Source organism: Mus musculus, chromosome 3 (genome assembly GCF_000001635.26).
Source record: "Mus musculus strain C57BL/6J chromosome 3, GRCm38.p6 C57BL/6J".
NCBI classification, from domain to species: domain Eukaryota; kingdom Metazoa; phylum Chordata; class Mammalia; order Rodentia; family Muridae; genus Mus; species Mus musculus.
The window spans coordinates 122579075-122603146 of NC_000069.6; the positions used below are offsets into that span (position 1 = coordinate 122579075).

At 38.6% G+C, this 24072-nt stretch overlaps 1 protein-coding gene across 2 annotated transcripts in view; it reads right to left on the minus strand.

Moving 5' to 3' along the window:
- The window catches only part of Fnbp1l (formin binding protein 1-like), an 80996-nt gene that overhangs the window by 40356 nt on the left and 16568 nt on the right, over window positions 1–24072 (minus strand). For both annotated transcript variants that reach the window (NM_153118.3, NM_001114665.2), the window contains exon 2: window positions 11054–11169. In NM_153118.3, the coding sequence (NP_694758.2) occupies window positions 11054–11169 (116 nt within the window). The remainder of the gene's footprint in view (window positions 1–11053; window positions 11170–24072) is intronic.

The window sequence follows — 24072 nt, forward strand, 5'->3', positions numbered from 1 at the left end:
GCAGGTGCACATATGAACTCACAGTGCTTGAGAAAGAATGTACAAAATCTGTGCTGCCCCAAGCCAGACCAAATCCTAGCACAGGGAGGGAAGTTGGCATAAAATCTGACTGTTAGCTGTGGAGCTATCAGTAACTGTTGGCTTTTGAGAGAGGGAAAGACAAGTTTTCTTTAAAAGTGCAGTCCCAGTAAGTCAACACTCAGCAGAATATTACATATCTCTGAGTATTTGGGCAGCAAAAATGGTCTTAAAGTTTTAAGAGGGGAAAAAAGGCACAAATCTGTGTGGATAGAGAATTAGGGGGTAGATCTGGGAAGAGTGGGAGAGGTGAATATGATCATCACTGCATGAAACTCTAAAAGAACTAATTGTTTTGAAGTTAAAAAAGTTATATACAGAAATACTACATGGTCGCACTACTTTGCTTCTGGATCTTCAGAAACAATGTGAAAGCCAACAAAGAGATATTTGTACACCTACATCCACAGTAATACTTTTCACAATATTCGAAGATGAAAACAATCCAATTCCCAACAAATGAGCAAATAAACAAAATGTGAATGTACAAATAACGAAATAGTTTATCCCTTAAAAGGAAGAAAATAGGGGTGTACCATAGCTTAGGTAGCAACACCATCTCTTTTCTGGCCTGACAAACAGCCACACCTCCTCCAGGAGCTAATGGCAAGTCAGCAAGCCCCTGTTCCTTAGTAACCACCTAAGAGCAGGATCTAGGGATTAAACTGTGCAAACATGATGGAGAAATGCAACAGAACTTGGTAGGGTATGCTTGTTGGGCACTGAAGGAATGTTCTATAGAAAGATGGCAGTGCAGCACCTATCAAGGAGGAGTACACAAGTACAACTCACTTGGCACTGCATCGTGGAGGTGATCTTTGTTATGTGACACAAACCTAACACTTCATCTGGCCACGATTCTGTTCAGATTTAATTAAAAGAAAGGACTGTGCACTCAGCAATCATCCAAAAATAAGAACTGCAGCCTAAATTCTAAATACTAGAGACTAAACTCTCGCCTTGCTAAACACCAGCCCACTCTGAATCTTCAGTGCCTTGAAGAGGGCGTCCTCTGTTACTAGCTGGTAATTAAGAATTAATAAACCAGCTTATCTTTCTCTTTTTTTTTAAAGATTTATTTATTTATTATATGCAAGTACACTGTAGCTGCCTTCAGACATAAGAGGGAGGCAGATCTCATTACAGAGAGTTGTGAGCCACCATATGGTTGCTGGGATTTGAACTCAGGACCTTCGGAAGAACAGTCAGTGCTCTTAACCTCTAACCCATCTCTCCAGCCCTCTATCTCTTTTCTATTCCATACTTCTGTACCTGTTTTCCCCATCTATTAAAAAAAAATTAATGTTGGAGATATATATTTTTAAAAAGAAAGCATTACAGCATGAATAGTGCTAATATAATATGATTTATGCCAACATGATAGCATAAATGTATCATCAAGAACATTATCATAAATAAAATAAACAATGAGCAAAATAACAAATGTCTGTAAAGTACCAAGAGTATTCAAATTCATAGAAAGATAAATAGAAAGGTAGTTGTCAGGGGCTAAAGGAAGTTATTGATTGAGAAGCTATTATTTAATGGATACAATACTTCTCTTCTGAATAAGAGTTATGGAGATGGATGATGGAGATAGTTACACAGCCATGTGAATGTACTTAATATCAACACATTATACCTTCTAAATGGTTAACATGGCCAATTTTAATATATTATTTTATTTCAGTTTTTAATACTAAAAAATAGGCTATCACTTCACTCATTACTATGTAATACTAGAACAAAGTGTGAATGTAATACTGTTTTAAAAAGACATGCTTCAGTCTCAATGTTTATACCTATGCTAGTGACAGATGCTAAGTAGACAGATAATGAAAAAAATAGAAGCTTTAAATATTGATGCCTGAAAAACTCAAGGAAAGAAAAAAAATAATCAAAGGAGCTCCAAGATATGAAGGTACACAAATGGTCTTTCATACTTTTTATACCCCAGCCCCTAGGGGTTTTTTTTTTGTTGGTTTTTGGTTTTCCAGACAGGGTTTCTCTGTGTAGCCCTGGCTGTCCTGGAACTCACTCTGTAGAGCAGGCTGGCCTCAAATTCAGAAATCCGCCTGCTTCTGCTTCCCAAGTGCTGGGATTAAAGGCGTGCGCCACAACTGCCCAGCAGCCCCTAGTTTTATCTTCAGCATTTCAAGAATATAGTACACATAAAATGTGGATGAATGTGAGCTATGCATGTAGGTATACCAACCCCACAGTCTACACTCAAAGAATGTTAGCAATGTGTCGTTACTGTTGTATGATAAGCGTTAACAATGAGGCTTTTTAGGAAACTGTAGATCATTTAGAAGAATATTTATTTTCAAGTAAGTTAAAAATAGACAAGAAAAAATTATTTATCTGTTCAATTTAGACTGAGAAACAAACTGATACCACAGACATAAGTATTATGTTTTGCAGATAAACTCTGCTAAGAAATTTGATCATTTGTTTTCATTGTGAACTTAGATTTGGAGACCAAATGGGAGCCGTCAAGCTCAGTACTTGAGTGCATATCTGACAGACAGGTCCTGGGGTGACGCCCAGAAGAGGGTAAAGGACTAAAGAAAGGACACACAACTGACACTACGAACAACCAAACTATTTTATCTTCAGTTTACTGTTTAAACAATGAGGTCCTTAAATAGTGAGAATTTCACCAGGAAGACATTCAACCCAACAGGTTTGAGTTTATTTTGTTCTTAAAAGGCTACACGCTGTACATAACTAAGTTCTGTTTAGAACATTTAATCTAAATAAACACTTTATATAACAGGAATATGACCTGCAGTTCTTATTAAAGTAGATGGGCCTAACCTTATTAGAAAAATGACAAGTGTTTATTGAATCATTCCACAAAAATACATGGTGGAAGGCTAGTATAGATGTACTCTGTATGTGCTAAAACCTCAATAGTTACAGAAATCAAACTCTTGTGAAGATTAAATGGGACAGCAATTTAATCTCACTGAAAATAGCACAATTCAGTTGTTACAATCCAACTAGCTTAACAATTGGCTGACAATTAAACTGAAAGGCAGCCATCTTAGGTACAACAGAACAAAGGATTAAAGGGAGCTCCAAGGCACACAAAAACATAAGAAGAGGAACAGAAGGTAATGATCAAAACAACAAACAGCCATGAGGATAGCTACATGAGACCCAACTATACGTACCAAGATGCAGTTATAAGACGCTGAAGAAAACCCTTCTTCTGATAAGGCATCAAGAGAAAATTAACAGAATTGAAGAGAAACTTGAAGGGGAAAAATCAGAGGAAACTAAAGTAATATGCCATCTGTAGTTTATAACAGGTTACAGAATCCAAAGTAAAGAGGTATTTACTCAAATCGAGAGAGAGAGAGAGAGAGAGAGAGAGAGAGAGAGAGAGAGAGAGAAAGAGAGAGAAAGAGAAAGAAGCACCACAAATCTGTCCTCAGACAATCAGGCTTCTTGAAATGCCACTTGTTTTTAATGAAACTTCATTAATGAGAAAAACATTTTCTTAAAAGGAAGGACTTCTAAACTGTTAGTTAGTGCTTTCTTTTTTTTTTTTCTTTTTCTTTTTTTTAACCTCAACTTTATAGAAAAATAAACAACCAAAACCTAAATGTAGAAATTGTATTTTCTGCAAAGCTTCTGTAAGGCTAAAGACACCGTCAATAAGACAAAAAGGCCACCAACAGATTGGGAAAGGATCTTTACCTATCCTAAATCAGATAGGGGACTAATATGCAATATATAAAAAGAACTCAAGAAGGTGGACTCCAGAAAATCAAATAACCCCATTAAAAAATGGGGCTCAGAGCTAAACAAAGAATTCTCACCTGAGGAATACCGAATGGCTGAGAAGCACCTGAAAAAAATGTTTAGCATCCTTAATCATCAGGGAAATGCAAATCAAAACAATTTGATGGTGAGATTTCACCTCACACTAGTCAGAATGGCAAAGATCAAAAATTCAGGTGACAGCAGATGCTGGCGAGGATGTGGGGAAAGAGGAACACTCCTCCATTGTTGGTGGGATTGCAAGCTTGTACAACCACTCTGGAAATCAGTCTGGCGGTTCCTCAGAAAATTGGACATAGTACTACCGGAGGATCCCACAATACCTCTCCTGGGCATATATCCAGAAGATGTTCCATCTGGTAAGGATACATGCTCCACTATGTTCATAGCAACCTTATTTATAATAGCCAGAAGCTGGAAAGAATCCAACTGTCCCTCAACAGAGGAATGGATACAGAAAATGTGGTACATTTGTGTAAAATGGAGTACTACTCAGCTATTAAAAAGAATGAATTTATGAAATTCCTAGGCAAATGGATGAACCTGGAGGGCATCATCCTGAGTGTGAGGTAACCCGATCACAAAAGAACTCATACAATATGTACTCACTGGTAAGTGGATATTAGCCCAGAAACTTAGGATACCCAAGATATAAGATACAATTTGTAAAACACATGAAACTCAAGAAGAATGAAGACCAAAGTGTGGACACTTTGCCCCTTCTTAGAATTGGGAACAAAACACCCATGGAAGGAGTTACAGACAAAGTTTGGAGCTGAGACGAAAGGACCCTGATATAGCTGTCTCTTGTGAGGCTATGCTGGGGCCTAGCAAACACAGAAGTGGATGCTCACAGTCAGCTATTGGATGGAACACAGGAACCCCAATGGAGGAGCTAGAGAAAGTACCCAAGGAGCTAAAGGGATCTGCAACCCTATAGGTGGAACAACAATATGAACTAACCAGTACCCCCCAGAGCTCGTGTCTCTAGCTGCATATGTATCAGAAGATGGCCTAGTCGGCCATCAGTGGAAAGAGAGGCCCATTGGTCGTGCAAGCTTTATATGCCTAAATACAGGGGAACGCCAGGGCCAAGAAGTGGGGGGTGGGGGGGAGGGCGTGGGGGACTTTTGGGATAGCATTGGAAATGTAAATGAAGAAAATAACTAAGAAAAAAAAGAAAAAAAAAGAAATTGTATTTTCTTCTTCCCTTTGAGACGGGGTCTCATTATGAAGCCCTGCCTGGCCTGAAACTCAATGATACTCCTGTCTCTGTATCTCAGGAGCTTGGATTAAAGGGATGTACCACACCATGCTTAATAGTCTAGTTTATATTTTCATGAAATTTCTACAATTATTACTATGCTATATTTACAAGGATCTGTTAGTTGGAAAAAGTGTGTTACTCTGTTTTGGGATAACTTATTATATTATGACGCAAAGTCTTTATAAAGATGTAGTGTGCACTGGCTATGTGGTGAAGAAATCAACAGAACTAGTGAATCTTGTAATGGTGAGATGCAATATAATGCAATACCCAGGGGCCCACATTCAGCAGCAACAAATAACATGCAACTAGCTTCCATTTCCAAATCTATAAACTACTACTGAAATCTCAATTTCTTAAAGGGAAGTGTGTTAATAAGAATCAGGAAAGCTGGGCAGATAGTGACGTACACCTGGAATCCCAGCACTCAGTAGGCAGAGGCAGAGACAAGTGGATCTCTGTAAGTTTGAGGTTAGCCTGGTCTATAGAGTGAGTTCCAGGTCAGCCAGAGCTACACAGAGAGGTCCTGACCCTAATTCCCCTGCCCCTACCACAAAAGCATGGCAGATATTACTGAGAAATTAAGTGCTATAGTAAGGATTAAGTAAATATTAAAAATAAAAATGCTTCTTCAGAACAAACAAACCCTTCCCATTATGGATTTTATATTTTACTATAGGGGTTATATCCTTAAATTAAGAAGCAGAAATTATTTAATAAAGTCATTCAGTGGTTCAACTCAGGTAGAGATATGTATTGAGGCACACTGGCTGACTAGAGACTGACAGTAACTACTGAGTTTCTTTAGAATCAATTCTATACAGGTAATATAAATATAGCTGGGCATGGTGACACACACTTATAATCTCACAGGGCTACACAACAAGACCTTGTCTAACAAGGAGGGAGTGGTAGCCTACAAGGCAATAAGACAGTCATACAAACAGCAAACCAAAAAATTAATTTCTACTTTCAGAAAGTCAGTATAAAAATGGGCTCCCTGAGTTCTTCTGAGTTTAAACAGGATGGCGTGCTAATGGCAAATCCTGATAAAAGAATGTAAAGTGTATACGCTTACCCTCAAAGCGTTACCTATGTAAATTAATAACCTTATAGCAGTGATGTATATAAGACCAAACTCCAGGACAGGTAGAGATCAGAGCATCATCAAAGGTCATAAGATTCTAAGTTAGACAGAAATAATCCCTCATTCATTCAATGTATACGTCCTCAGCTAGGTTATCTGACTTGGCATGTAAACACAAATGCACATATACAACATCAGATCAAAGGGAAACTCAAAGAGATTTCTAGGAGACTAGTTTATGGGCTCACTGCCTTCCAGTACAGTTGCTTCCAGTATCCCACACCATCACACTTGCATGTTCTAATATGGAGGCTGGGGCATATAAGATTACAAAGCTATACAAGATTACAAAGCTATACTTCTATGGTAGAACATAATACTTCAATTACTTTTACTAGAAGAGAAAACAGTATATTCTTATTGTGCATACACACAAGAGATTTTAATTAATTCCTGCCATATGTGTAGTACAGATTTATTAAAATCAGTGGACTGAAGATAAACTTACTGGCAGAGTCTGCACAGCATGCATAGGTATCGTGTTTGAACCCTGCATACACATACATACACACACTGACTGACTTCAGTTGGTTGTCTGTCTCTTGTCTTAGTCAAGGTTTCTATTGATATAACAAAGCACCATGATCACAAGCAAGTTGGGGAGGCAAGTGTATATTTGTCTTACACGTCCAGATCTATAAACAGCACTTCACTGGAGGAAGTTAGGACAGGAACTCAAGCAGTGCTGGACCCTGGAGGCAGAGCTGATGCAGACAGAGGCCATGGAGGGATGCTGCTTACTGGCTTGCTTCCTCTGGCTTGTTCAGCCTACCTTCTTAAAGAACCCAAGAATATCAGCCAGGGGATGGCACCACCCACAAAGGGGTAGGGGAGGGGTCTTCCTGCATTGATCATTAATTGAAAATGCCTTATAGCTAGATCTCATGGAGGCATTTCCTCAACTGAAGCTCCTTCCTCTCTGATGACTCTAGCTTGTGTCAAGTTCACACACAAAACCACCCAATATAAAAATCAGTAAATCATATACTCTCTAACCATTATTTAGCATGACTCAAAACGGATATCAACTTTCTTTGATCAGACACTTTATTTTCTATACTTATATTTACACTGATCCCTCATACCAATCAATATTCAACACCAAAATACAGTTAAACCTAAACTATCAAAACACATGAACATCTGGAAGAGGTGCCATGCCCCTTTAACTCCAGCACTCCAGAACCAGAGGTGAGCAGCTCTCTGTGAATCAGAAGCCAGCCTGGTTACATAGTGAGTTCCAGTGAGATCTGTCTCAAAAAAATAAATAAATAGATAAATAAATAAATGTAAAAAAAGAACATAGAAAAGAATTTTAAAAGGGGGTAGTGGGGGGTGGGAGATAATGGGAGGTGGACACAGGATGCCTTGGTATCAGAGATGTTTTAAATCATTTAGTCTTACAACGTATTTAAAGTGGAGCAGGGCATGACAATACATGACTGGATCATCTTGGGAGGCTAAGACAGGAAGAAGGGTGGTGAGTGAGAAGCCAAATTGGCTAAGTATCAAGACACTGCGCCCAGTCTCCCTCTGGGGAAAAGTAGGAGAAATATTTAATAACCTGAATACAGTAATCATAAAGGAACAGAGTACCTCACCAAGCAGCGTTATTCTCTTCCTATACATGAAATCAACCTCTGGAACAAAAGTAGGAGGAGCTAGCTAAAAGGGGAAAGGAACAAGGCAAGCCTCTTCCCTTTGAACAACAACTACAACAACAACACACTATAAAGAGCACCTGACAATTCAATCATTTACCAGTCATTCATCCAAAGCAGCAAATCTCCACATAAGAAGAGGGGAGGAGTAGATGGCTTCAAATTAAACATGCCTCCTCCCAAATACCTCAACATTAACCCACAGCCCTGCTACCGAGAGCCTCTGTTAGGATGGAAATGTGCCCGATTCCTTTAAAGAGGCAAATCCTCACACAGAATGGACATGACAAGTCCCATTCTGCCCTATAAAATTAGGTTTTTTTCCCACAAGTAATTAGGAGTTCCAGCCACCCTGTTTCAATAAAGTACAATGGCCTTCTTCCCTTGCAAGTAAGTGAAGCAATAGTTACCAGTCTTACAACAGCAGCAAAGAAGCCTGCAACTTAATTAGGTGAGTCAGTCCTGTTACTCTAGCAAAACTGAATCCATCATAACCTCTGAGATCTGGGTGTTACCCTGGGTAATTAAGATATACTAGGTTGTCTAAGTTTTATCTTATAAATTGCCAATTTTTTGTTTTGCAATTTGTAATAGCACTCTTTCCAAGTATACCACCACTTTGCTTAGAGTTTTAAATTACCCAAGTTGTACAGTCACTGAAAATTATACCACAAAAATGCCTAAAGTGAAAATAGTCTCGTTCCCTTACCACCATCCTGCTCCCAGTCCACAAGAGCAACAACTGGAAACACTTGGAATTGTACAGCTCTCAGGACACATGAAATTTCAAAACTTTACCTAATTACACATACAAATTCAAGCCAGCAGTAAGAGCTACATTCTGCAACATGCTTTTCATACTGATGGACTGAATATGAACAATCTTCTAAGTTTAAATAAGCTGGTATATCTGGTTGTTTAAACTGGATACATACAATAACATTTTTCATTGTTCACATGTTGGTAGGTATTTCTAGAAGGGAATCCTACCTTTTCAGCAATGATAATTTTGTGCACATATTTATGTGTGTCCACAAAACAGTTTAGAAATTAAAATGCTGGATTGTATTTTGAGGCACCCTGTCAAATGCCATCTTCTTGAAAGAAAGAAAAAAGGTGATTAACTTTTTTCCTGAGGACCCAGGCATTCTTATGTGTTTTCATTTTGTTGGTGGTGATATTCTTGAGGCTCCAGAGGTAGGTAGCTCTGTTTCTTCCTAAAGTGATCTAGTTTCTTTGTATTTTTAATCATTTGTCATTTATGCATGTCTTCAATTCACTTGTACTAGAAACTCAAAGCTATAAATTTCTTTTATTAGAATTGAGAACAAATTCAAAATCAGATAAGAGAGCTGGAGAGGCTGCTCAGTGGTTAAGAGCACCGGCTGCTCTTCAAAGGACTTGGTTTAACTCCCAGATCCAACATGGCAGGTGACAACTGTCTGTATCCAATTCCAGGAGATCTAATGCCCTTTTCTGGCTTCCCTGGGCACTGGGCATACACATGGTACAGAGATATAAATGTAGGCAAAACACTCATAAACATAATAAAATAAATGCATTTTTAATAAAGCAGGCATTTTTAATTTGCATGAGTAAACTCTTCATGTTAACCTCCCAGTGACCCTGCATGTTTAAGATTCCCATATGATAATTTTGAACAGATAAATTGTCATTAATGTTATTAATAAAATATTGACAAGCTCCCTATTTGTATTCTTATATGAAAAGTACCTTAAGAAAAACCAGAAGAGAACAATCAGGAAACTGATATAGTATCAGTTTCCATAAATATCAATAGTTTAAAAAAAGTTTTACCTATCATCCGCTCATTATACTAGTCTTTGTCATCCTACACCCAGTGAGTTGGCTACAAGGACATAACTGACATTTCACTATCTCCTCTTCTTCCTGAGTCTACTGCCATTAGCCAGCTTTCCTCTACTATTACCTAGAAGTCAATCCAGCATCATCATTTCAAAGATACATTACACAAAATAAACATACAACCTAACCTGAGTCAGAATCACAAAAGGAAATCTTATTAGAATATCTACAAAAACAGTGGAAGTGTGGTGGCAAAGCATTTAATCCCAGCACTTGCAAGGCAGAGGCAGGCAGATTTCTGTGCGTTCAAGGCCAGGCAGAGCTACAAACTGAGATTGTGTCTTGAAAAAAACTAAAATAAACTAAAGGTGGGAGAGACGTCTCCCCTTCCTCCTCCATCCTTCCACCCCCCCTTCTCTCCTCTCTCAAAGGAACAACAGAGAAGAGAGTCAGTCTCGGATTCAGAGTGGGACGACGAAGTCTAGCGGTGACGGGGTAGAAAGGAGGGTGCTGAAAGAACTCACACACAAAGAAACAAGGAGCAGTTCATTTCATCCCAAACGGAAAAGGGCCCAGACTTTTCAACCACGCATGCCTAATTCATGTCGGGACTTTGTCCTCTGCAACCTGAAGTACCTGGACTCCTAGCTAAAACTTCACAGGCTGCTCTTCAAACTTCAAGCATTATTTTTATTAAGTTCCTTGATAAACTGTCATTAATTTCAATGATAATTTTTCTATTTCAACAAACGCTTAAGATTAGTTCCATCAAATTTAAGATTTAAAAACTCCCCTTCAAATATTTTAACGTATATAGGAAGAAGTTAAGCTCAACACAAACTCTATTTTGAAGACTTGGAAATTCTCAGGTTAGTACATTAGGAAGAATTCTAAAACAAATATCAACAGTAGTAAAAGTATAAAATACTGAATTATACCCCATGTCATGTTTGTTTAATCATCAAACCCCTTTAAAGGCTTGCAGGCAGAAGGTAGAAAAGGGGTGAAAGTCAGCAGGCTCTGGCTGCTTAGGCAGGTTCCCCTTTGCTCTGAGATTTAAGGATTTTAAGTGTCTTTCTACAATCAAACCGACTTATGATCTAGCTAGTCAATACTCCCCACAGCACGAGGCAATGGTTATCTAACTTAACCATCAGTCCTCTAACTCAACCACTATGGCTAGAGGTCATGGTTTAACCCGTACAATACTATTTGCTTTTAACATTGAGCTACTTAAATGTGTAACTTCATTGCTAAGAAGTGAGAAGTAAATCGACTTACCTCAATTGTTTCGCATAGTTCTGTTCAATTTCAATTCTCTCTTTAACAAACTTGGCATATCTTTCCAAGAAGTCAATTCCCCATTGGGTATGCTTATCTAAGCTGTCGAACTGATCCTAGAAAATGAAAGCAAGAACAGGCTCAACAAGCTTCAAATTGTTGCCACAAATATTTTAAGCACTTTCTGATATTTGTACAGAAGTAATTAAGTGTAAAGTATAAAGGGAAGCCCTGGTCCCTCCCACCTTCCCCTAAACCAGGACAAGTGTGAGGACCACCACTGGTGTGCAACTGCAGCTCTTCCCTGGGCGATCCTTTCCAGATTTTGTTCTTGCCAAGTCTCTACAATCACGTAAGCCAATTATCTGTAAGAATCTCTTTAGAGTGTTATCACTCCCTCACCCTGTGCACAGAGGGCTAGTGCCAGACTCGAACAGAAAAGCAGCAGATCTCCAAGGCTGTAGAATGGCCCGCACATCCTGTTTCAAGAACTGGAAGGAGGGCAAAGGAAACAACTGTAAAGGCAAACTCAGGAAACCAAAGAAATGGAGCAGGCAAAGAATGGAAAGGGAGGTTGTCCTTTGGGAGGAGAAAGCCATCAGGCTACAGGAAACAACAAACAAGCTCACTCACCAATTGCTCCTGACTTATATGGGCCACACAAGCAGATGAATGGTAAGAGAATGTATTCATGGTGGTGCGCTGAGGAACTTGCCTAGCACCCTTACATGGGAGCTGATGAAACACCAGCACAATGGTTCATGCCTTGGCTGTTCTCACTTTCTATGAGCGCAGGAAAGGTAGTATCTATCTTTCCTTTTCCCTGGACTCTCCCAATCCACGTACTATGGAACTATCTTACTGTCACTGTCAAGTGAGTCTTGTGTTCCCAGTTCCTAGCTGCCCGTGACCTTTGCTCACAGTCCAAGTTCTATTGATAGGAGAGCTTTATCCATTTTCACAGGAAAAGGTAAAGTTAATAAAGCAAATAAGAAGAAAAAAACTAAAACAAAATCTCTTTCTTTGTACGTACATACATATGTATGTATATATGTATGTATCTTGCTGATTCTGTTTCTTTGAAGAACACTGAGGAAAAAAAAAACTATTTTAAAACAAACAGAACTTGGGACCCTGCAGTTAACATCACTGGCTGCTCTTCCAGAGGACCTAGGTTCAATTCTCAGCATCCCCATGGCAGCTCACAACTGACTGTAACTCCTGCTCTAGAGGACCTTACACCTTCACACATACATGTAGTCAAGTCACCTAAGCACAAAAAATTTAAAAACAAAAACAAAAACAAAACTTAGCAGTCATTGTTCTGGCTTCAGCTCCCTCTACTAGGTGTCAACAGATGAAACCGAAACGCATTTGCTCATGCTGAGCCTCCCTGCCGACCATGCCCAAACCAAGCTGCAGGAGAGGAGGGAGACAGGCAGCCAGTAATAACCAAGGCCCTACGCAGGCCAGTTCTAAGCTGTACAAGCAGTGCGTTAGCAACTTCCACAAGGAAAGTAACATTGAAACATTCAAACTGCCTTCTGCTCTATTCTGCCAGCCTCAGCCCTTCTCTGTCTGTAGGACCAGCATACTCCTTGTATTTTATACAATGAAGTGTTGCCCAATACAGACTTGTAAATCAGGTCAATTATAATCTTTAACTGTTTAGTCTTTTGACATATTTACTTGCAATAAATACATAATAGTATTTGTAGGTGACATAGGTAAGTGATAGATACATTTCCAAACATTCATTATCAGATTTTCTCCATAATTCACATTTCTTTAAAAAGGCAACTTACCGCTAGCCATTAAAAGCTCCCTTTATCTTTTGAAGAGACACTTCTCAAAATTACATATTATGAGCATATAACTGACAACCATTTATTTTAAAAAGTAACAACTTTAAAACATCCAAGAGATAAACTGAATTTATGAGTAACAGATTTAAGGGTCTCTCCCAATTCCTACTAGAAGCACTGAAAACAGTTTGTCTTCCATATACTATGAAAATATTATTTTTGTGAGGTTAACTACAACAACAATATACCTAACTGCTCTATGGTCTTCTCTTATTCATTTTCTCCTTACCTATAAACAAAAGTGAATAAATTTCAACTTTATTTCAACTTCCTTTTTAAACTTCCAGTCAAAGCACAGGGCTAGTAGTAGCAGAAAGGAAACGTTCTAGTCAAAACACTGCTTTACTGGTAGCTAACATAGTTTTTCCATAGAATATTGTTTTTGTTGAAGTCCTTTATTACTGAGAATAAATGTTCAACACATCTTTTCCTTAATGGCTCACACACACAAAAAGATGGTTCTAAATATACTTGCATATTGAAACAGAACCTTACACATTATAATCTGAGAAATACTAGAAATATCTGTACTTTACACAGTCAACTATATGACAACACTGTTGTACATTTTGTTATTGTTGCTGAAAATAAAAAATAAAAATGAAAGAGTCCTCTCAGCAGCTACTTTGGAGGCCAAGGCAGAAGAACGACTTGGGCCCAGGAATTCTTTAGAAGTGTTTTCTAAGCAGCTTCTACAGTATTTAGCGTGTTGCCACACTGCTGATATGTGATGTTATAGATATCTGTATCTGTAATACAAGAGCAAGCAAGAAGTAAATGCTTATTGAGTCTCTGCCCTCAGTTCTTAGCACAACTTTTAAAGCCTTTAGAACTCCTGAGTGACAAGAGACAATGCTACCTGATGTTTAAACTCCTAGTTCCCCTTGAACCAACTTGATTTTATGCTAATGAGGTGACCTGGATTGGATTTGGTCATTTACCTAAGGAACCTGTTAGTATAGGATTGAAACTTTTCAGCCTCTTTATAAGAGGGGCTAAGGATTGATTACAATAACCAATAACCAAGGATTTAATCAATGTTGCCTAAGTCATGAAACTTCCATAAAAAACCTAAACAATGTGTTTACAGAGTTTCTTGGTTGGTGAACACAGTCATGTGCCACAGGGACCAAAGGTCTCCCCTGTACTCTGAGCCTTTCCAGACCTCATCTTATATCTTCTTCATATGACTGTTTACCTGCATGCATCATCAAGCAACAGTAAGGTGTTCTGAGTTCTGTGAGACAACAGAGTGAATTACGGCACCTGAGGTCGTAGGAGCACCTGATTTCGTCAAGCCTTCTGAAGTACTAGAGGTCCAGGATAGGATCTAAAGTGGGGTCAGTCCTATAGTGGGAAGCCCTTAAAATTATGAGGTCTTTTCTTTATTAAAAACAAAACCTTTTTATCCAAATATAGTAAGATGACAAGCATTATATTGGCCATTTCTTTTGTCTGCCTATCTATGCTCTATGTATTAAATTTAACCCAGTATCTCTTTAAATCCAAGATGCTGGTGTCAATTCATGCTTTACATCCTAGTAGTTTTAGACAATACAAAGAATTCTAGTGGATCATTTTGTGTGCTCTTTTCTTAAGATTCCTGTTTTAAATAATATGCTATGCTTGTTTGCTCTGTGGTCAGTCATTATTCCCTTCCTGAAATATCACTGGGTTTCTCCAGCATTCAGGAGACACAGAAGAATCAACCAAGACTGAGGCCAGCCTAGGCTAACAAAGTGAATTTAAATCTAGTCTGAGTACATATAGGGAGACCATGCCTCAACAAACAAAACTGTTTTAAAAGTGTATGTTATTCTTATGTACTTGAATAGTCAAAGACATCCACACTCTAGTTTCACTAGCTGGAGCAGTGGGCTTTCCCCTCAGCAGTGCTAACCCAGGACCTACCTGATCCACACCAAATCTCAGAAGTATCAGCTTTCTCAGAGATATTTTGAGTTGTTTATCATTTAAAAATAATTAAAAAATAAAAGTTTTAAAACTAATCAGACTATTGAAAAACCATAGTCAAATTTCACTATTAATTAACAGTTAAATTTACAAGCCATAAAATCTAAAATATAATTTTCTTTTATAAGGCTTTCCAGTTTGTAAGACTCACTATTTTAATTAAGGGTGTGTGTGCATGTGAGTACAGGTGCCGTGAGAGGTCAAAAGCATCGAATCCCCCAGAACTGGAGTTACAGATTGTTGTGAGCCTCCACACATATGGAGACAGAACATACTCTTAACCATTAAGGCATCTCTCTAGCCCACATTTACTAGTTTTTACAAAAATTTTATATGTATACAATTTTAATTAGTTTGTTTTTTAGAAAAAGTTAGATATAAATCAAGTAAGACTCAAATGCACTATATAGTTGAAGGTGATTTTGAATTTCTAATCCTCCTATTCCAACCTCCAGAGTGCATCCAAGGCTTCATACATGCTAAGCAAGCACCTACCACCTGAGTTAGATTCCTAACCATACAACTTTCCAATATTAATGTAAATACTTAGAATTAGTACTGTAGAGTTAGACCTGAAGACTAAAGAAGATCAAGAGTTCAAGACCAACCACAGAGTGAGTTCAAGATCAAGGTCAAGGTGCTTGACACCAAACCTGACAACCTGAATTTGCTCCCCAGAACCCAAGCAATGGAAGTAAAGAACTCACTTCTCAAAGCTGTTCTCTGACTTCCACAGGAAAACTGTGGCACTCTCATGTCCACCCAGAAACACACATACACCTGTAAATAATGTTTTAAAACTTAAGTCTATTGCATCATCACAGTGAGCAGTTTATCACCACTTCCCTGCTCCTGCTGTCTTTAGCACATCTCTCATTCCACATTACTAGCTGCATCTAACTTCTTTGCTCCCCATTTCAGTCATCGTCTCTTCATTTCAAACACATCTGTCCATACCACAGCATCTGTTGCCCTAAATTCATCTTATCTCATATTAAACGCAAGAAAGCTCTTCTACTTCTTTTTGGTACTTCTTTTTAATTTTCTAAAATATCCCAAGTGAATTTACCTCAGAATAAGAGGAAAATCAGCATCAACTTAAATGTCCTACACTATGCATCCAGTGTAACTCCAATTGTTTGGTACTCTGATAATCGACTATAAAATGTGCTAGCTCATAAATATATCTATTTAATCCACATTCATCTAGATACCTTAAATGCAATTGAGTATAAAACACCTATTACAAAATGTTATAATTTTTTCAGAAGTCACTTTTAAATATGCAATTCTTGTTTTTTATAATTACTTTGATACAGCCTTGCATCCAAATAAAGTCCTAATAAAGTACTCTGGCAAAGTACCAAGGGGCATCACCATTTAAAGAAGACTTTTTTAACTGAAAGCTGAATAATCACTCTGCTGTCCCAGTTTAGATGTACTTTATGGCTCTATTTGCCTGCCAGAGTTTCTCCAGCACTTCTGAATACCAAACTACTACTAAAGACATTTTAAAAGACCTAACACAACTGACTTTTCTCCTCTTTAGCTCCTATGGACTACAGAAAGATTTTCTTTTTGCTTATGTCTCATGAAACTAAGAAAACAATTATGATTCAAGTTCAGCCAATAACATCTACCCATAAAAACAAAAAACAAAAACCTCAAACAATAATGTGCATTTGTATCATAAATTATTTTCATGTTTAAAGTAGAATTAAAAGTTGTGGGCTGGAGAGATGGCTCAGCGGTTAAGATCACTGACTGCTCTTCCGGAGGTCCTGAGTTCAAATCCCAGCAACCACATGGTAGCTCACAACCATCCGTAATAAGATCTGACACCCTCTTCTGGGGTGTCTAAAGACAGCTACAGTGTACTTAGATATAATAATAAACAAATCAAATCAAATCAAATAAAAGAAAAGTTGTATATTTGGACAACTCAGGCATTTTTAACTTACAATTTTCAACTCAATTTTATATTACACTCACAGTGACTTCAATATCAACACAAACTCTCTGTACTACAATCTCCTTTGTCACTTCTCTTCCTAGCACTTACTATATAGACCTTTACCTGCCTCAGCTACTCAGTCTCATGGTTATTTCCACTGTCATTAACATTACCACTGCATGACCCTCCTTCTCCCACACCTACAAGGGAATTCAAGAATCTAATTTAGATGGCTTGTCTTTTTTCTGTCTCCCCTCAAAATTCTAGTCCAGCAATTGTTTGACCCTCTAGACACTAGTACTAACATACTACTACTATCCCGTCTTCATTCCCATCTTTACACATGCTGGATACCATAAGCCATCATTATTTGTGCTTTGCAAATACTGCTCATTGTCCTTGCCACTGTCAAATCTTAACAATGATCTTATTATAGTCTTATTATAGATCTTATTATAGTTGGGAGTTCGTTTGTTTGCTTGAAATCAACCCTTCCTCATGCTACTGTAGAAAGGTAAAGACCAAGAATCTTGCTGACTGGTCAAACCTTGACATTTCAGTCTGCTAAACTAAGGGTTCCTTAATGCGTCTTAGCTGGAGTCCATTCATTCACTATTACTTTATCCTAGCCAATTATCTCATAGCCTTATTCTCTTGCATTAAATGTAAACCACCTCCTACCCACTCGGTTCACAGCCAACAACTTTACTTCCTACTTTACAAAAAAAGTGAACAATTGAAGATTTCTATTCTGAAGTAGGATAGAAAGATAGGAAGTTAGCAAAATTAACATGCGCTTTGAAGACTACCAACCCAACATGGAGATTCAGGTTTCTTTTACATGCAAATGTTTAGCAGTGAATCATGCTGAAGGGCTAAGTACACAAGCATGCACATTTACATATATGAATTTCACAAACAACTGCAGTTATAGTTTAAAAAAAGTGTCTTAGCCTTCCAGCAGTCTTTTTTTGACCCACAAATCCTATCTAAGTACCTCCAGAGCAGTCCTATAATTTCTCTTATCAAAGGTAGAGGTCTTACAGCCTTCTGAAATATAACTTGAAAGTCACAAAACCAGCTATGCTAGGACACTTGAGATTCGCTATCTCATGAGAATCGCATGCCTACATTTGGGGATGTCTTATCCTTTCTCTGAATGTTTCTCTTTATAATACTCCCCCCTGTTGAAACATTTGTGAATCTCTCTTCCTAATAAACTCAACTCTCTTCACACTGGCTTGTCAAGGACCCTAGCTTCATCTGAGCAGAGGTCTCTGAAAGGAACATGAGCTGCATCACGCTCCTGCTTCATCTTACTGGCATTCTAACACTACTTAGCACCGACACAAAACAAACACCTCCGTGCTTTCTGTCTACCTCTGGATCAGTTGCCCACACTCCTTATCTTCTGCTTACCTGGAAACTAGTGCAGTCTCCAGTTCAGCTGTTAAAACATTTAAGTCCCTAGGATTGTATACTCTTGGCTTATTCCAGGGAAAGCAAGCTACAACTAACATGTGAGGGAAGAAACTTCCCTGATGTTGAAATGGAAGCACACAATGTCAGAATGCCAATCATCTGTCTGTATCTTCTACCCCCAACACCTTAGCTTTCTTTGAGTGACATAAGAAAATCCTGAGCCGAAGCCTTAGGTGCCCTAATACGGCTTTTAAGTCAGTCATTCTGATTTCTATGTTCATTAAAATAGTAGCTCTTTGGGGTGAAGTTGATTTGAGGGGGTTAAAGGGAGAAGCAGAGCAGTGAGAAGTGGTAAGAGTTTATATATTCGTGCGTGCATGTGTGTGTGCTCACATGTGCTTGTGCACCCACGTGTGCAGACATACATGTGGAGGGTGGTGGACAGTCTCAGATGTCATTCCTTGGGCATCTTCCATCTGGCCGGCCTATGAGCTCCAGGGATCCTCTTGTTCCTCCATTCCAGCACTAAAATTATAAGCACATGCCTGGTATTTTACATGGGTTCTGGGAACCAAACTCAGGTCTTCATGCTTACAAGGCAAGCACTTTACCATGAGCTTACCACCACCTCCAACTTTGTCAATACTCTGAGGGCTGTGTAAGTAAGGCGTTGTGACGTTTTGTCTGGGTGTTGTTAAAGGCATCAATTTCCATGCCCCATCAACTAGAAGAATGAACTTGCTGCTTACTAAAATGGAAGACTGAGTAGGTGGAATCCTGGCTTTAAAAAGTTGTACTGTTTTTAAGAAATTTTCACATGAACTGTTGAAAAGGTAGGTGAATATCTATGTCTGGAATAAAAGAGGAATGGTTCCACCAAAGGCATGTGGCAAAAACATTCCCTTGGTACCTCTATAAGCTATATTGCAAACTGTACATTTGAATACTTCAGCTATGGGCTGCTCCCAGCCAAATGCTACCACACCAAGTTCACAGGATCTATTATTGCTAATTCTGTGTTCCCTCTTAGTCTTGTACCATTTACCTATTCTTGATTTCTGAACTTCAGATTCTACATCTACAAAACTATACCAATTACATGGCTTTAACAGGGAAAGTATTTAACACAGAACTTGGCACTGGTATTGATTTTTAGTTCATTTAAACAATCAAAGGAAAATAATGCTGAGCTTGGCATTAGGCATAAGACGTAAGCAAAAGCACTGTGAAAGGAGCACTATTAATCAAATAATTGTAAATTTAATTTTACTACCTGATATTTCTAGGATGTGTGAAATACTAATAGCTAACTAACAACATTTAGAGGTCAGATTGTATATTTCAAGCTCAGACAAAATTTGGGTCTTATATCTTCCAGCAAACTCAACTGTGTTTTTACATAATTTAAACTATAGTATTATAACATAGTATAAAAATTACACAGCCAGCCTGTAATGGCTATAATCCCAGCACTTGGGAGGCTGAGGCAGGAGGATTATAAATTCAGAGCCAGCCTGAACTACAGAATGAGACTGATTCCAAAACTGGAGATGGAGCTAGGAGATGGCTCATTCCATAAGCCTTAAGGAGGACCTGAGCCCAACCTACACACAAGACAAAGCTGGACGTGTGGCATGGCAAAGTTCTAGGCTAATGAAAGAGACGCTGTTTTCCCACAAAAAGTGGAAAAGTTGAGGAATGACACCTGAGATTGTCCTCTGACCAACACATGCACATACATGTGCACCCACATACAAAATGTATGAATATAATCTCTGTCTCAAAAAGAAAATCTTGCTGTGCTAAATCTTGGCAACCGCAGCACACATTTTCTCCTACTTCATTATTGAAAACTCTCACCTTCTCCCCTAAAGAAAACACTTTCTAGATTCTCTTTGGTATGTATGCATTGCCAGCATCACTATCCTTTCTGTTTTCCTGAACATAAACACTGCAACACAGAGACAGGATGACGTTATTAAGAGGCAGGTAGTTTAGTGGGAGGGCAGCATATATAGAAGAGATATTCTACTAAACAAAGGGATATCTCCAACTGCTACCCTGCGGGTCAGCACACTACTCAGAATTTACAGAGTTTATTTCTGGAGTTTGCCCACTTAATATTTCAGCCCACAGCTGACCTTGGATAACTAAAATTACAGAAAATAAAACCACAAACAGTAAGAGACTACTGAATCATCTCCCTGGAGCTGACATTTAGTTCTGACTAGCGAACATAATCAGCAGAGAAGCCAAGAGCAGAACTGTTCTTTATGTGTATACTTTGTATTTTCAACATACAAACTCTTCAGGACAGCGCTAGCTTCCTTCTCCAGATTCCTCTTTCAATTCTTGACATTCTCTGTTAGGTTCATTTTCTTTTTCACTCTGGCCTCTCTCTTTTTCCCTTTCCAATGGAGTTTCTTAATCTCCTTGGTAAGTGAAAAGTAAGTGTAAAATCTAATCAAAGGCCCTTAATAGCTAGAAAGGACTTTAAATATCAGACTGTTGTAGATAAAAAAAACTTAAGGACAGATACTATTTGCCTAAGGTAATAGAGCTAATACAACCGAATCTTAATTTCCTGTTTTCTTGCTTCAACTCAGTTCATTTAGTTAAATAAATACTTTTAAGCTACATTTATTATTTAGAAATCAAATAGGCTTCCTGTTGCTAATCTAATCTGAAGTGATACTTAGCTGTTAGTATATTCTTGGGAATAGTTCCAAGGAGTGACCTCATGCTACTCTTACCATATAATTATGGTTAAATGCTGAGATAATTTAGATCTATCCATATATGCTGCTATATTTTAAAAGAAGCAGAGTAGACCCAGACAATACTTTATGCCTTATTTCCATTAGTATTATTAGAAGGCCTTAACATTTACAATTAAGAAATATCATTAACAAATTACGTTATATATGCAAGTACTTATATCTATCAGATGAGTCTGTTAGGTAGCTGGTCAGAATTAACAGGCTTAAAAGTTATCAAAAATTGGACTGCCCTTCCTATCTACACCACATTCTACCTCACCCCCAAGATGTCCAATGAGCTTTTTAGTTCATTTGGAGAAGTCTCTTTCCTTCTGGGTAAGAACGGCCATTATCCGAGTTACTTATGTCATTTCTGTAAAACACCGGACAAGAGCAATTTAAGGCAAGTCTGGGCTCCAAGTTTGAGGATATAGTGCACTATGGCCAGGAAGGCACCGTGCAAGAACAGGAGGCAGCTGGCCACTGTCAGGAAACAGAGGTGAAAACTGGTGTTCCACGCACTTTCTCCTTCCCATTCTATTGGGAGCCCAAACCACAGAATGGCACTGCCCACAGCAGGACAGGTCAGTTAAGCCTTTGGGGAAATACCCTTGTAGTCACATGCAGAGGTGTTTCCATGGTAATTCTAAATACCCCCAAGTTGACAAGATTAACAATCACATCTATTTTGTAATTTTTTAAAAATTTTTCTTTAACCTACTCACTCTGTTACATCATCTTTCATAAAGAATGGGACCTGAGTTCTACCTCTGGCCCCGAGTAAATACATAATAAATATATAATATTCTAAAATGTCCAAAAGATTATTCCCAGATTACAAAAATACACTACTGTCCCCTTTCTTAAAAGTCAATTCAAATGAGCAATCACGTGAAGAGGAACCTGCCCTTGGAAAAACAGTCTATTTCAGAAGCTTGAAGAAACAAAACATGCCTGAAGACATACTGAGAAGACTACATAGTAACACCGGGACTACAGTAGCGCCTCCTTTGATCCCGTTTCTAACAGACACTGAACATGTCACTTAGCAGAATCAGAAGCTGCTTGCTCTGAAATGCTGAACATTCTCTTCTCGTTCTCTTGCCCTCTCCCTTCCCTCTATCCCTGGCCATGCAGTTGCTTGTGGACCTGCATGCCAAACCTAACTGCTTTTTCAACTCTATTCTAAAAGCAACATCCATCTAGTTCCTTCGGGGACTTGAACACATCTCCAGTTTGCCTGTCCCATCAGGTTTGTTTGTTTTGTTTTGTTTCTTCTGAAATCAATAAACTGTCCTCAAGCATCCTTCTGGGTCCATTTTTTATTTTTTTAAATCTATCAGACTAATCTATCACAATCATGATCCTGTGTTCCCTAGGGACATTTTCATGACCTAGGGATATTTCCAAACAGAAATATATGCATGTTTTAGCCAATACTTTCCCTTTTTATTAATTCCATGTGCATAGGTAGTTTGTCTGCATGCATGCAGTGCCTAGGGAACCCAATGAAAGCGTCAGGTTTCCTGGACTTAGAGTTAGTAGGCTGTCATGACGTGCTGGGAAGCCTCTAAAAGAGCAGCCAAATGCTCTTACCATTCAAGCCTTCTCTCCAACCCTATTTTCCTTTCTTATAGGACCTAATTTGATTACAATAATGGTTGTAGACATTAAGTGAAAGAGACACGATCAAATCAATGAATCTTCTTGCTCAGCAACAAACTAAGCACAATGATTCCACCTTGACAGTATTCTAACAGAAGTGCCAATGGGAGCTTTTTGCTGTAAAACTATCATCCTTTTTTTCTGTTCTCTCGACTTGAAAAATGAGTGTGCTTAACAGTCATGTAAAAGTTCAAGCTCAAAGCTGACCAATAAAGAAAAGATGCTACAAGCTTCAACTCTATGCCAATCAAAAGAATGAGTTTAGGGGCAAGGAACTCTAGCAGGGCCTGAACAAGTGGAAGCATCTTACATCTCACAAAAGGCCAGGTTATTTTCTATCAAAAAATGGGGTATTGTCAAGCATGGTGGTGTATACCTTTAATCACACTTGGGAGGAAGAAGCCGACAGATCTCTGAGTTTGAAATCAGCCTGGGCTACATAGAGAGACCTTTATTAAAAAAAAAAGTTTTCACTAAACCTCTGCTTTGCCCATTTTTATCTGGGTAAGTCAGATTCTATTTTCACTAGGAAAACTGAGTCAATCTATTGATAATCATATTGTTGTGGTTTAGACTTTACATGCTGAAGGCTTAGTTGCCAGCATCTGACACTTAGCAGGAAGCAGTAGAACCTATATAAGGTGGAAACTCATAAAGCGGGGGGCAAGTGCCCTTGAAGGAAATACTAGGACTCTAGTTTCTTCCTTTTTGCTTGGTTTCTCTTTGCTTCTTGACCACCTGAGGTGAGCAGCTTTGTTCCACTAGCATTCTCTCCCATGATGCACTCACTCACTACCTGGCTAGAGGCCAACTAACTGTGCTGAAACCTCTAAAGCTCACTCTCCCTTTGATTTATCTCAGGCACTTAGAATCAGCAAGCTATCAACTCTGCATAATTTTACTTGGCTCTTAAGATCAATTCTTTCAAGGCTTGTATATGGCTGAGTGGGTAGAGTACATAGTTTGCAAGCATGAGGACCTGAGTTGAGATTCCCACCAGCCACGTAAAGCCTCAGCATTCAGGTGTGAGACTCTGATGCCAGTGCTAGGGCAGAAGCAGATAATACTTGGGGCTCACTGCAAACCAGCCAACCCAAAAGGATAAGCCCCAGGGTAGAGGAAGGCGCTTGCCTTTGAGTTCTCCGCTCCACCAAAGCATGCACCAGCACACACGACAACAACCCCCACTCCTAATTCATCTTAATCTGTGCATGGATCTCTTGCCCCCTTTTTGTCTCTGGTACATTGCATCAGAGTATTCCCTTCCTGTATTATCATCTTCCCTTTTCTCTAGATCCTTCTCATTCATAAACAGATCTGAAATATCTTCCATGCTAAAACCAGTAAACTCCTTTCCCCTCTAGTCCCATTTTTCTGCCT